Genomic DNA, 14,924 nt, shown 5'->3' with positions numbered 1-14,924 from the left:
ATTTTTTAAGTTACTGTTAACCGAGTCGAGCTCCTTTCTGGCTGAAGACCCGGTATATAAAGCTAAGTTTTAGTTTAGTTTAGAAGTGATGTGCACCACTTTATAGAATGCACCTACAAAGTTGTGCACGTAATTTCTAATTAGTGTCAATTATTAGGTCTTAATTGCTAATTATCGGCACCAATTGTTTTGTTAAGCAATTACATTAAAGTGCAATTTGGCTATGTGCACTGATTTGCAAGCACAACTTAGCTAAATATAGAATTTGGGCCATACTCCTGTTACTCTATCTTATCTATCTCATATATGTTCCATCTTTGCTTACACCCTAAGAGGTCTATTAAAATATTTTATTGTGTTGACATTGTAATGCACCATGCTATGCCATATCCTTGTATTGTTGTTTGAATATTTTTTTACTGCTGTAATTGTCTATTGCAGAATTGGCCATCAGTCCTGAAGGGCCGCATTCCATTTGGGTTTTCAGGATTTCTCCCATGAATATGCATGAGATCTATTTGCGTGCGCTGTTTCCATTGTATGCAAAGAGATCTCATGCATATTCATTGGGGAAATCCTGAAAACCCGACCTGGCGAGGGCCGGGGTTAGACGCCCCTGGACGTATTCTTGCTGTACATCGCCTTGAGTGAACTCCTTCTAAAAAGTGATAAATAAGTGACATATTGGAGTTGGTCTTTGCCTGTAATTGATGACTACAAATTGTTACCTACACAAACTTGTAATATTTTCAGCATTAAGAGGCTTTATTGATGTGGATTTGAAGAAAGTTTTATTTTGAACAGTTGTTTTCTTGTTTGAATTTGGGGGGTTTTTCCTGATTTTTTGTTATTTATGTAACAAATATCAATAAAAATATTATTTTTTTTTAAAGGTGATCAATAAATCCTAATAAATAAAATTGCATAAAAGCAAACACGTGAATACTGAATTTGCCAACATGCCTATAAGCACTATTTTGCAAATACCTGCTTAATTTAGAGCACATACTTGCAAAGTGTCACACAAAGGGAAGGAACATAGGCAGGGCCTCCTATTTATATATGTAATTTACAAAATAATGTACATTCAGTGGTGTAGTGAAAGTGAGAGGCACCTGGGATGGTGGTGCCGCTCCCCTGCCCTTTCTCCACTCCCTGCTCCTTCCCTGCCCCCCCCTGCCACATGCACACGTGCCCCCTTCTCTTTAACTTTTCCCCCATGTGCCCCCCTTCCCCCTTTCCCTTCCCCTATGTACACGTTCCCCCCATCCCTTCTCTTCTTTAACTTTCCCAGCCTGAGCAGCATCAGCAATTTGCTGCCTGTGCCGTCACCAGTTCTTCCTCTGATGTCACTTCCTGGCCACAGGACTCGAAAGTGATGTCAGAGGGAGAGCCGACGTCGGTGTGAGCAGCAGGTTGGAGTTGCTGCTCAAGCCAGCGAAGAAGTAGAGGTATGGTGGAGGGGGGAAATGAAGGTGTGCACGTGAAGACCAAGCGCGCAGCCTAGGAATACTTCTTGACTGCAACCTGTCGCTTTCTAACCATATCTCTCAGGTGGTATCTTCCTCATTTTACTACCTGCGACAACTCCGAAAAATAAGGAACTACTTTTCAGAGTCTGACTTCACTCAACTACTCTATGCCTTAGTACACTCCCGCATGGATTACTGCAGTGCGCTATTCAACGGTCTGACAGCAAAGAACATATGATATCTCCAGCGTGTACATAATACGGCAATCAGGCTTCTTAAAAACCCTCCGTGCCTGTACCCCTGTCTCCCAGGCTCTAGCATCGGTTCAATGGCTGCCCGTAACCAAACGTTGTATCTTCAAGGACCTGATGCTAGCGTTCAAATCCTTGCACAGCATGGCGCATGGCTACATGACAGCTAAGCTTCCTCCATACGTGCTTAACAGGTCCCTCCGCTCCCAGGATGAAATACGCCTTAAAACGCCCCATGGTCATGCCCTTGAACTGCAAACCACCAAACAATGTTCCTGCTCCCACTTCATGCTGAGCCACTGGAATCAACTGCCCCAAAAGATCAGATCCCTTGAAGGACTTCTCAACTTTAGGAAAGCAATAAAAACATATCTCTTCGCCTAACTCCCCTGCCCATGACCAATGGATTACAAAGAAATGTATACTGGTAGCAGATCCTGGTATGTGTCACATTAGGAAAAACTTGTATTGAAAAATCTTGCACTGTAATTATGGAAAATTTAACCTGTAAACTGTGTGTCAAGCTAGGATAAAACTTGTATTGGAAAACTTGCACTGTAAGGATAATTATGGCAAATCGTAACCTGTTAACTGTATATTGTGTATGTTTTACCTTTTACCAGTTCTGAGTTCTTTGGGGAAAACGGGATAGAAAATGAAATAAATGATAAATATTCTAGTGAATACACATGAAGGGAATTGTTAAAAATAAAGTAAAATTTTCTAATCTCTCATGGCACACCTGGAATATCTTTAGGGCACACCACTGTGCCATGGCACACAGTTTGAAAGACACTGAAATAGTGCATCAGTACATCAGCTCTTGTTGGGGAAACATAAACATAAAGATGCTGTTTAAGACCACAAAATGAGAAATTGCTGCTCCTGTGATAAGATGATGACAAGTATAACTTAGCAAAGCTAATATTTCACGACTGAAGATTATAACAGACCATGGAGCAGAAAATGTTTCTAAAGGCAACTAAAGACAATCAAACTCATTCATAAAGCTAAAAAATATGACCACGTTACTCCTCCCCTCCGAGAATCTCACTGGTTACCAGTCTCTCATACAACAACTTATAAAATTCTTCTCTTAGCTTTTAAGATCAAGACTTCTCATCAGCCTGCCTTCCTTGATAAATACCTCCTTCTACACACCACTTCAAGGGCCCTCAGGTCCACTAACCAGAACTTACTAACAGTCCCTCCAATCAAAGATTTATACTATACCAGAAACACAATCTTCTCTGTTGTTGCGCCCTCCCTTTGGAATGCCATGCCATCGAATATCTGTTCTGAAAATTCTTTAAACAAGTTCAAAACACTCCTTAAGACATTTCTCTATAAAGACGCTTATCAAAATTTCAACTGAATTCCCAAATAAAAGCGGGACCACAAAAACGCTTCCAGGAAGCGACACCCCATCTTTCCCTTTCGTTTTATCCTCCCCTCGTCTCCTCATTTTATTTTTATTTATATAATGTAATTTTAAAACTTTCCCTTCCCCTCTCTCCCCTTTTGTAACATACCCTATGTAATCAAGTCTTTGTATTGACCTTACCCCCCCCCCATTTTTTTATTTTGCTTTTTATATATATATCTTTTATTACTGTAAGGGATGGTTGGTATATCAAAATATTAATAAACTTGAAACTTGAACCAAAAAGATCCATTTCTTTGCTCAGTTATCAGTACTATTTTGATGCAATTCCTGCATCCCTATCATGTCATTTTTGAATAAAAAATGAGGACAAAACTATAAAAAGTGGATTTCTTGCTAGACTTCAAACACCCAAGACACTACTTTTGATTTTATTTGTGCCCTTATTGGGGTGATGTTTTCATCATTGGTCTTAGCAAATAGCATTTGCAATAAATATTTTAATTAATTTTCAACAGGCTCTGCATAAATTATAGAGTGCTATAAAAGTGCTATATAGTGCTCTAAGAACATAAGAACATAAGCAGTGCCTCCGCCGGGTCAGACCATAGGTCCATCCAGCCCAGCAGTCCGCTCCCGCGGCGGCCCAAACAGGTCATGACCTGTCAAAATCATCAGAAGGGGCCCCCATGCCACCTTGGTTTCCTGATGAGTCCTATCTTCCCATCGAAGTCCTAGCCCTCCGGTCTTGCACATGCACGACCTGGTTGGGTTTCTATACTTTCTCAGTATCCCACGATCCCTTTATCCCCCAGGAATCTGTCCAGTCTCTGTTTGAATCCCTGTACCGTACTCTGCCCGATCACTTCCTCCGGTAGCGCATTCCAAGTGTCCACGACCCTTTGGGTGAAGAAAAACTTCCTTGCATTTGTTTTGAACCTATCTCCCTTGAGTTTCTCCGAATGCCCCCTCGTACCTGTTGTCCCCTTCAGCCTGAAGAATCTGTCCCTATCCACCCTCTCTATGCCCCTCATGATCTTGAAGGTCTCTATCATATCACCCCTGAGCCTCCTTTTTTCCAGAGAGAAGAGCCCCAGCCTGTCCAACCTCTCGGCGTATGGGCAGTGTTCCAGCCCTCTTACCTTTGCACAAAGATAAGTGCCTTTCCTTTAGAGCACTATATAGCACTTTTATAGCACTCTATGCACTTTATAATTTATGCAGAGCCTGTTGAAAATTAATTAAAATATTTATTTCACATGCTATTTGCTAAGACCAATGATGAAAACACCACCCCAATAAGGGCACGAATAAAATCAATAGTGCCTTGGGTGTTTGAGGTCTAGCAAGAAATCCACTTTTTATAGTTTTGTCCTCATCATTTGGTATTTGTATTCATTGGACATCTCTTAAAGTTTCTTTATTTAGTTGATTTTTGAATAAAAGACATTAAATGGTTCCGAATCCTACAGTCACTCTTTCCTAATGAAGCATTTCTTTTGCTTGCAGCCCAGCATTAGCGGTGTGGATCTTGACAAGTTCCGCCAGATTCTTCTCAATCACTGTGATGTGAACAGGGATGGAAAAATTCAAAAATCGGAACTGGCATTGTGTCTTGGGCTTAAAGTAGCCCCTTAAGTTGAATGTAGTTCTGTTTTTAAAATAATTGTTGTTTCTCTGGAAAACTTTGATGGTGAAAGCCATATCAATGTTCTGCTAACAATCTGTGTGACCTTGTTGAATGTTAACGTTTTGGGCATCTGACCTGCGTACTGATAGTACATACTGTTGCATGCAGATCTAGATAACAATATTGAATGCATGACTAACACTCTGAATCTATGAAAAAGGTACAGTATAGCTCATGACTCCAGAAAAAGGAGGACGGATTGAGATATCCGGGTTTTACATTCATTGAAAGCAATGGACGTAAAACCCCCAATGTCACAATCCATCCTCCTTTTTCTGGAGCCAAATGGTAACCCTACTAAGAAAGAAATTAGTTGCTAAATTAATAATATTTTTAAATAAATAATATTCAGAGGAAATGATCAGATAATCAACATGTACCTTTGTAATAAAATGTAACAGGTTATGACGCCTTACCTGTTTAGAGAAAGTTCAAATCTTTTTTTTTTAACCTGTTTATTTTATTTTAACCTATTTCAAAATAGACATGTCCTCAGAGAAAAAAGGGAATGAATTTTGCCTAGGATTGACTATAATTCTTGTTTCTTTAGATGGCCCTGTTAAATGTACTATATACAGCGTTTGACTTTGGCTTTAATTAATATTTGTGAATGTATTCAGTTTGTGTAAAATAAAATTCACATTTAAGGATATACGATATTCTGCTGGGTTCTTTCTAGAAGTCCAACTTTCACATATTGGAAAGAGTAGTGCCTGTGCTATAAATGTAAACAGTACATTTAGGGTTCCTTTTACGAAGGTGCGTGGAATAGCGCGAGCTAAAATGCCCCGCGCGCTAGCCGCCACCGCCTCCTCTTGAGCAGGCGGTAGTTTTTCGGCTAGCGCGCACTAATTCTGTGCGTGCGCTAAAAACGCTAGCGTACCTTCATAAAAGGAGCCCTTAGTCCATTATTTTAGAATCATATCCAGTGGCGTACCTAGCATATGTAAAAGGATAAACACTTTCAATAGTAATGGTGGTAATGTCCAATGATATAAAATAAGAACAGCATAGGCTGCAAACTCAATCAAAAAATGAAGGAAAAAGCCTCAGAAAGGGCCCTCCCACCTCAACCAAAAAGGTTTACAAAGAAGGGGTCGAGCGGTCGCCTCATTGACCTCATTGTACCGATCAGCAAAGATAAGTTGAGAATTTTCTTCTATCATTTAAATTTCATTAGCGAAGCAGAGCACAGCATAAGTCTTTAACACATAGTGAAGGTTTTTTGCCAATGAGGTGACCGCTCGACCACTTCTTTGTAAGCCTTTTTGGTCGAGGTGGGAGGTCCCTTTCTGAGGCTTTTTCCTTCATTTTTTGATTGAGTTTGCAGCCTAAGCTGTTCTTATTTTATATCATTGGACATTACCACCATTACTATTGAAAGTGTTTATCCTTTTACATATTATGTTTTCATGATATCTGGGTCATTAGTACCTAGCATATGTGACACCCGGGGCCCATCATTTTTTTGACACCCCCCCCCCCCATCTATATGAAAAACATGATTTTTAGTAACAAGTCACACGTCACACATGAGTACCTAGGAAAAGGCAGCATCTTACATACTGCACTGAGCAGTACATCAATACACCCATTATAAAACTAAACAAGCCAGACTAGTACAGATCAATCCTACACCGTCAATCCTAACAGAAAACCATATTTTTCGAACATACAGAACACAGAAAACACCTTCGCCTAGTATGGAATATGTCATCACAAACTAACCCCTCTCCCTTTTACAAAACTGTAGTGTGGATTTTAGCCACGGTGGTAACAACTCTGACACTCATAGAATTCTGAGCATCAGAGCTGCTACCACCACGGCTGGCGCTAAAAACACTACACAGTTTTGTCAAAGGGGAGATAAAATAGAAATACATAGACAAAAGTTAAATTGAACCAGCAAGAAGCTGGACTCTGCATACAATGCAACACCACAGAAACAGTGACACATGTCTCCTAAAGCAATAAATAAATAGTAAATTTTTGTTCTACCTTTGTCTTCTGTGGTTTCTGCTTTCCTCATCTTCTTGTTACTCTCTTCCTTCCATCCACTGTCTGCCATCTCTCTGCCCCTATATGGCATCTTCTCTCCTTCTATGCCCCTTCCAGAAACTGTATGCCTCCCCCTTCCATCTCTCCTTTCACCCTCATTGGTCTGGCATCTCTCTCCTCTCCTTCCCTCCCACACATCTCTCTTCTGCAATCCCTTTCTTCCCTCATTTTCCTTTTCAATTTATTTTCTGCATCCATCTAGATTACGTTCTTACTACCCTCTCATCAATTTCCTTTTTTACTGTCAACCTACAGCTTGCCACCTCTTTCCCTCACCCCCTCCAGTATTTCCCTAACTCAATCCTTTTCCCCCATCATGTGCCCTCCTTTTATTTATCCCCTCCTTCCATCATGTGCCCTCTTTCTCTACCCCTTCCATCTAGTACCTTCTCCTCTCTCTGCCCACTTCCAATGTCTGCTCACCTCTTTCTCTCTTCCCATTTCCTTCCTGCATTTTCCCCCTTATCTCTCCCATCTGCACTTCCATCCAGCATAGGCTCCCCCTCTACCCGCCACACTACCATCCAATGTCTGCCCTTTCTCTCTTTATCCACCCCTCTTCAATCAGCATCTGCCCCCTTTCTTTCCCTCCGATCCAATTCCATCCAGTATCCTTCCTCCTTATGTCTCTCTCCCCTTTCTCTGTACATCAATTCCATCAGCATCACCCTTCCATACCACCCTGCCCCCTTTCTCTCCCTTCACCACTCTTTCATTCCAGCAGTCCTGCACCTTTCTCGCGATGACTGTAGCTGCCGGCTGCCGGTCCACACCGCTCCGACGTACTAGCTCTGGAGCAGAGTCGGCAGCCAAGTGCTGGAAGGTCCTGCAATGACTCCTGGATTTGCTCCGGAAGAAGTAAGTTACGTTGGGAGGGGGTTGACCTGGCAGATGCAGGGAGTTGTGGCAAGGACCCGCGATGACTGCATCTGCCGGGTCCACCCCCTCCGACATAACTTACTTCTTCCGGAGCAAAGCCGGCAGACGAGTCATTGGGGGACCTTCCTGCACCTCAGCGCAGCTGCCAACTCTGCTCTAGAGCAGTGTTTGTCAACCTTTTTACACCAGTGGACCGGCAGAAATAAAAGAATTATTTTGTGGACCGGCAAACTACTAAGACTGAAAATTAAAAAAGCTCAGTCCCCGCAAACCATCTAATCCCATCCACACAAGTCTCAGTTATGATTTTATATTGAACATATTTTATTAAAGTATAAAAAGAAATGATATTGCAAGGACCAACAAAACCCTTGTCTTCCCTCCCCTTCACATATATCCCCTCTACTATCAAGAAAACTGAACAAGCCAAATTATTATAGAATGCTACACAGAAATATCATGCTAACAGAATACTGCAGTCACACATGACAGGAATAGTGTTAGGGGAGTGCAACTAGGGCAACTGCCCCCTGGTCTGAGAGAGCCCTAAGCCAGCTGGAAGCTAAAGAAGCACTGCCTGGGCTTTGCAGTCCCCAGTTATGTCTCTAGCAGGATATATATTCCAAATCTGATATATTCTAATGACAAAATAGAAATAAAATGATTTTTTTTCTACCTTTTGTTGTCTCTGGTTTCTGCTTTTATGTTCTTTTCACTCTTTTCCTTCCAACGTCTGCCCTGTCTCTACAATCCAGCATCTGTCCGTTCCATCCACTGTCTGTCCCTTCCAGAAACTGTCTGTCTCCCCCTGCCATCTCTCCTCTAGACCCCCCCCCTTTGGTCTGGCATCCATCTTCTTCCCTCTATTCCCTCATGGTCTGGCATCTTTCTCCTCTCATCTCTCTTTCTCCCCCCCCCTGTGGTTTTTAGCATCTCTCTCTCTCTCTTCCCTTCTATGGTCTTCCTTCTTTATTTTCTGCCTCCATCTAAATTAAATTCTTTCTTACTATGCAGTCCTCAGTCTCCCTCTTTTCACTATGTCTACCCACAGAATGCCACCCCTTTCCTTCACCCCTCCACTATCTCACTAACTCTATCTTCTTCCCCCATCCAGCATATGTCCTTTTTCTTTATCCCTCCTTCCATCCAGTATGTGTTCTCTTTCTCCACTTCCATTCAGCATTTTCTCTCCCTTCTCTCCACTTCCATCATCTGCCCTCTTCTCTCTTCCCACTTCCTTCATCTTCCCCTTTTCCCCATTTCAATCATCTGCCCTCTTCTCTCTCCCCTTTCTCCCCACTTCCATCATCTGCCCCCTTCTCTCAATCTCTCCATCCACCACAGGCCCATCTTTCTCCCTTCCTCACCTTTCCTATTTTGGCAACAAGATCGGCAATGTCCCCCCCATGATGACATTTAAGATCGGCAACAGGCCTCTTTCTACCCCCGGCATCAACAGAACTTCAGATCGGCAACGCAAAGCTCAGTCATAAGCGGAAACAGGAAGCTGAGTCAGAGGGAAGCTTTTGACGTGAGCACTAGAGAATGACACGGGGAAAAAAATCTGTCCCCATCACTGCACCGTCCCCTTCACCACCCCGTCACCGCCATTCCCTTCACTACCCCATCACTGCCATCCCATTCACCACCCCGTCACCGTACCCGCAACATCCATACAAGCCTCAGTACTACAATATTTAGCTTATTCATTCCTTATAAATCAAAGTTCTGGCTGCTGAACTGGAGAAAGAGATGTTCAGCTGGCAGGGCTTTGTTTATAAATTTTTATCAATGCAACTAATATACTACTTTGTCCTGAAGCAAAAAAAAAAAAAAAAAATAGAATTTTTTTCTACCTTTGTTGTCTGGTTTCTGCTTTCCTCATCTTCTCATTCAATTCCTTCCATCCACTGTCTCTCTTCTCTCTGCGTCTTCCATTTGCTCTGTTACTGTGCCTCTCCCTTTCTCCCGCCTTTCAAATTGGTCTGGCACCCATCTTCTTCCCTCTGCTCCCCCCATAGTCTGGCATCTCTGTCTTCTTCCCTGCCAGCATCTTCTCCCCATTTCCTTTCAGCGTCCTTCTCCCCCTCTGTCTTCCCCATGTCCTTTCAGCGTCCTTCTCCCCACTCTGTCTTCCCCATGTGTTTTCAGCATCCTTCTCCCCCCTCTGACTTCCCCATGTGCTTTCAGCGTTCTTCTCCCCCCAATCATCCTCATGTGCTTTCAACATCCTTCTCCCCCCCTCTGTCTTCCCCATGTCCTTTCAGCGTCCTTTTCCCCCTCTGTCATCCTCATGTGCTTTCCGCATCTTTCTCCCCCCTCTGGCTTCCCCATGTGCTTTCAGCATCCTTCTCCCCCTCTGTCTTCCCCATGTCCTTTCAGCATCCTTCTCCCCCCTCTGTCTTCCCCATGTCCTTTCAGCGTCCTTCTCCCCCTCTGTCTTGCCCATGTGCTTTCAGCATCCTTCTCCCACCTCTGTCTTCCCCCATGTGCTTTCAGCGTCCTTCTCCCCCTCTGTCATCCTCATGTGCTTTCAGCATCCTTCTCCCCCCTCTGTCTTCCCCATGTGCTTTCAGCGTCCTTCTCCCCTCTGTCATCCTCATATGCTTTCAGCATCCTTCTCCCCCCTCTGTCTTCCCCATGTCCTTTCAGCGTCCTTCTCCCCCTCTGTCTTCCCCATGTCCTTTCAGCGTCCTTCTCCCCCCTCTGTTTTGCCCATTTTCCTTCAGCGTCTTTTCCTCTCCACCCCACCTTTCCTCTCTTTCTCCCTCCCTGCCCCTTACCTTCATGGCACCTCCATACGCTGTTGCTTTTGCAGATCAGTAAGCTGTTTGGGAACCCATTATGCGCAGACTTTCCTGTATCCCAAATCATCATGCATTATAGCATTTGCAGCCAACTGAGACACCATTATCCACCGGTCTTCTCTAATCAAGGCATCCACACCCTGCCAATGTGCTCTTGTATGCGTAATGTTAATGGGAGACCAGAACAACCTTCATCGGTTACACCAGTTCTTCCTACTTTAAACATTTTTACCCACTCATAAACCTTTCATTGATTCGTGGTGTTATGACCATAATGAGTCAATATCTGACAGTGAATTTCACTCCCTCTGCACGTTGTTCTTTGATGGTGCTATCTTGAAATGGAGCAGCCATATTTCTGACCTTGTGACTGCCATATGACTAAAGGCCGGGCACTGCACTGTGCATGGAAGAACTATCCAACAGGCAATGTACGAGTACATATGTTGCATTTCGCTAGCTCTGTTCTGGATATCGTGTTAACAATTACCTTTAATTTTTGATTCACCCTCATACATAATCTTCCCTTCTAGTTCAATAGGAACGTTAGTCATGAACCAGTGGAACGTATCAAAGCAGTCCCTGGAATCTAAGTACATAGATGAAAGCGCGTGAGGACAAAGGAGCTCAGACAAATGCTCGCAGGACATCAGCGCTGAATTAAAAGTTAAATTTAAAGCGCTCTAGGGGGGAACCCCCCCAGTTTACTTAGAAATGTTGGTACTGCTGTTGGGGGGTTCAGGGGCTGAAACTCCTCCCCCCCCCATTACAGAGGAAAGTGTAATTTTTCCCTGTTTTATGGGAAAATTACAGTTTCCTCTCTAAGTGTGGAGGGGTTCCTCCCCCCCACACCCCTCAGAGCGTTTTAGAATTAACTTTTAATCTGGTACGTTGATGTCCTGCGTGCATTTGTCTGAGCTCCTTTGTCTGCGCGCAATTGTTTGGCACGCTTTAGTCTCGTCACCGGAATCTAGGGTGGGATAGCTAAGTCTGCTGACAGCACTGAAGCTCTGAAAGTGGTATCCAATTTTGCTGCTACATCCACTCTGTAATGAAGTAGAAGCCATGCTAAGGTCTGTATCTGTTTTTTCTGTTTTAAGCTTTTGCAATCTATATATTTTTTTCATATGCTTTCTTTGCTTTCAAGAAAGAGCTGATTGGAGCACTGTTTAGTCTGAAAAAAAGGGTAGCTTTTTAGCAAAAAACCTAAAGCTGTGTTTTTCATGTGCTGTGCTTCAGTTAATGGATCTTTTCCTCTAATTAGCACATAGCATTGATGTTTGTTCACAAAAAAATAGAAGGTTTTGCTTGCAATATATGTTTTGATGTGCCTTGTTTATGTGGTGCCTTATTAAATGTATTTTGAGCTTAATAAAGCAAAAATAAAAACCCAGAGAGCTATTTAGCAGATTGCATTAAGGACATCCAAACTGTGCCTAAGTTCCGTCCATAGAACTCAGATCTATTTGAAGCCCAAACTAAGCTCAAAAGTAGACCTGGTTTTCATTTGCCTACAATATAGGCATGAGATGGACACTCGCTCAGCATTATGCAAATGAATCAAAGGATGCCCATATTGAAACTATGCCTATTCTGTTAGGCTTGAGTTTTCCCAATGGGTGTCCATGAAATTGTGGAGATGCCTACAAAGTGACGTCCACATCTTTTGGACATCCATGTGCCAATTATCGCTCATTAAGACCCTTAAATGGCTCATTAACCACTTAGTTTGGACGCCTAAGTTCCGCTCAGCGTTACACAAGACTTAGACACCTTTTATAGAATCAGGGCCTTGGTGTCTCCCTGCCGACTGACATACTCGGACTGCTTTGCCCTGTAGGAAGTTCCCTAGTACCTGCAGCACCAGATGGATAGCCTTCAGTTCCAACATGTTGAGTGACCACTTCCTCTATGCGGGATCCACTGCCCCTACACTGGTCACCCCTCACAATGGGCTCCCCAACCAAAAAGGCTGTCATCTGTCATCAGCCTCACCCAGGTGGAAATGCAAAGAGGCATTCCTTGGGTCAGAGACTGTGGATGTAGCTCCAGATTGTCTCTTAGAGACAAAATCTAGCCTGTGATACACCTGTGCTGTCCAAGAAAATGGCATTTTCAACGCATCCATTTGCGGAGACCAGTGGGATAAGAGTGCCTCCTATAGAAGGCATAAATGTGCCTTGGCTCAAGATCCACGTCTATCGCTACTACCATTGAGCCCAGCACCTGTATGTACTGCCAAGCCATCGGTGCTAGTTTGTTCCGCAGCTCCATGATCTGCCACATGAGCTTCAGTCTTCGGGCCTCCAGAAGGAAACCTTGTTCTCTTTCATACTGAATCTTATGCTCAGGTACTCCAGGGATTGTGATGGCTCCAGGTGACTCTTCCGGAAATTTATGATCCAGCCTAGGGTCTGAAGGAGCTGGACCACATGTCTTACTGCTCTTCTGCCCTCAGTTTTAGACGGGGCTCAAATCAGCCATTCATCCAGGTATGGATGTACTTGTATGCCCTCCTTGTGGAGATAAGCTGCCGCTATGACCATCGCCTTTGTGAATGTCCATGATGCTTTAGCCAGCCCAAATGGCATATCAAAGAACTGGAAATGCTGTTTCATATCATGGAACTTCAAAAATTTCCTATGGTCCAGAAAGATGGGAGTATGTGGGTAGGCTTCTGTTAAATCTAGAGAGGCCAAAAATTCTTCTGGCCCCATTAAGGCAATGACCTACCTGACTGTTTCCATGCAGAAGCACGGGACCTTGAGGGCGCCGTTTACCGACTTCAGGTCTAGAATCATCTGAGTCTCTTTTGGGCACAATGAAGTATATGGAGTATCTGCCCAATTCTGATTCTTTATCCAGGACAGCTCCAATAGCTTCCAGGTCTAATAGCCTCTGCACTGCTTTTTCCGGTCTTCCCACCAAAGAGTCGACAAACAAGTCTAGGAGCGGATGAAAGAACTCAAGCTTCTACCTCTCCTGAATAATGTTCAGCACCCAGCAAGCGGTCTGTGGTGACTTTTGCCCATTCATTCAAAGCTGTTAGTCTCCCTCCTATCCTGGAGGTTACCGCTGCTGTCTTGGTGTCATAACTGATTTTTGGAATCCCCTGTGACACAGGCTCCAGAAGATTGAAGATGTTTAGACCCCCCCCTCCCCTATGTCTCTGCTTAAGGATCTCTGGGCTAAAGATCCTGCCAAGTACTGATGAAAACATCAGGAGCCACAAAAATTACCACAAGCAAACCTCCTAGGGGTCTTTGGTCTGCTATCTGGTAGAGACTTAGGATTGCGATCCTGTACTCTAGGCATCAAATCATCCAGCCCCATACCAAAAAGCAATTGACCTTTGAAAGACAATTTGATCAGTGTCACTTTAGAGGCAGAATCTCTCACCCAATGTCTAATCAATAGCATTCTACAGGTGGAGATAGTGTATGCAGAAACTTTGCTGAGTACTCTGAACAGATCATACAGAGTGTCTGCTACATAATCCACTCCCTCAGTCAGGAATTAAGGCCTGGATTCTGCAAAGTGCGTCCCAATTTTAGGCAGCTGTAGGCGTCCTACAGCTGTCTAATCAGCTAATCAGGATGCACATTTTTTTAAAAAAAAAAGCTCCCCAGGCAGGCCGCCTATATTGAAAGCACCTCCGGGAGCCTAGGGAGGCCCAGAAGACCGCCTATGCTCGCCTAAAAGCCTTAGGTGAACCTAGGCAGCCCTACGTCACCTTAGGCTTAGCGGGGATGAGCCGGAAAGGGGCGGGCCCGCCTCATTTCGACGAGGAGGGCCTGCCGGACGGACGGTAGCAAGACCTGTCTGGATGACCAACAATTAGAGGTTAGTTGGTAGGGAGGTCCATGGGGGGTCTGGAGGGGGCTGTCCTCCAGCAGGAGGGGTTGGGCACCCTCCTACTGGCAATCGTGTGGGTGGGCGGCCTTTCAGCAGGAGGGGTTGGGCAGTAGTGTAAAAAATTAACAACAGTTGTTCAAGCTATTGTGGCTGTGAGAGAAACATCTGTGGTATTATAAGAAAAAAATTGATTTTTTTTTTTCAGCATTGTTAATTAGTACTGTTACCCTTTAAATATACGCAGACTGTTTAATGCTCAATGACAACTGTTGCATTCATCTGATGGAGATAAGAGAGTTGATCTCGTGAACTATGAGTGTCTAGGAGGGCCTTTGCCATATAATTACAGGTTTTAAGTTGTTGCAGCTATAATAAAAGCCATTTGTGCACGCGACGTGCCAACTGGTCGTGAAGCACTGTAATTTTGAAAGGCCTTCGGCTGCACCTGCTTTCTCCGGAATTTCAGGCAGAATCACATCTCACAGCGAGACATAGAAGTGGGGAGCACAAAGGAGTCAGGAGTCAACA

General features: G+C 43.8%; 1 protein-coding gene across 1 annotated transcript in view; it reads left to right on the top strand.

Annotated features, from left to right (window-relative positions):
- The window catches only part of SCGN (secretagogin, EF-hand calcium binding protein), an 88,306-nt gene extending 82,857 nt beyond the window's left edge, over positions 1-5,449 (top strand). Inside the window, exon 11 of the mRNA XM_033934374.1 lies at positions 4,617-5,449. Within this exon, the coding sequence (XP_033790265.1) occupies positions 4,617-4,745 (129 nt within the window). The 3' untranslated portion in view covers positions 4,746-5,449. The remainder of the gene's footprint in view (positions 1-4,616) is intronic.
- The last annotated feature ends 9,475 nt before the right edge of the window (positions 5,450-14,924 follow it).

Source organism: Geotrypetes seraphini, chromosome 2 (genome assembly GCF_902459505.1).
Source record: "Geotrypetes seraphini chromosome 2, aGeoSer1.1, whole genome shotgun sequence".
NCBI lineage: Eukaryota > Metazoa > Chordata > Amphibia > Gymnophiona > Dermophiidae > Geotrypetes > Geotrypetes seraphini.
The sequence above is the reverse complement of the archived record's forward strand: the minus strand, read 5'-3'. Positions and strand labels throughout refer to the sequence as shown.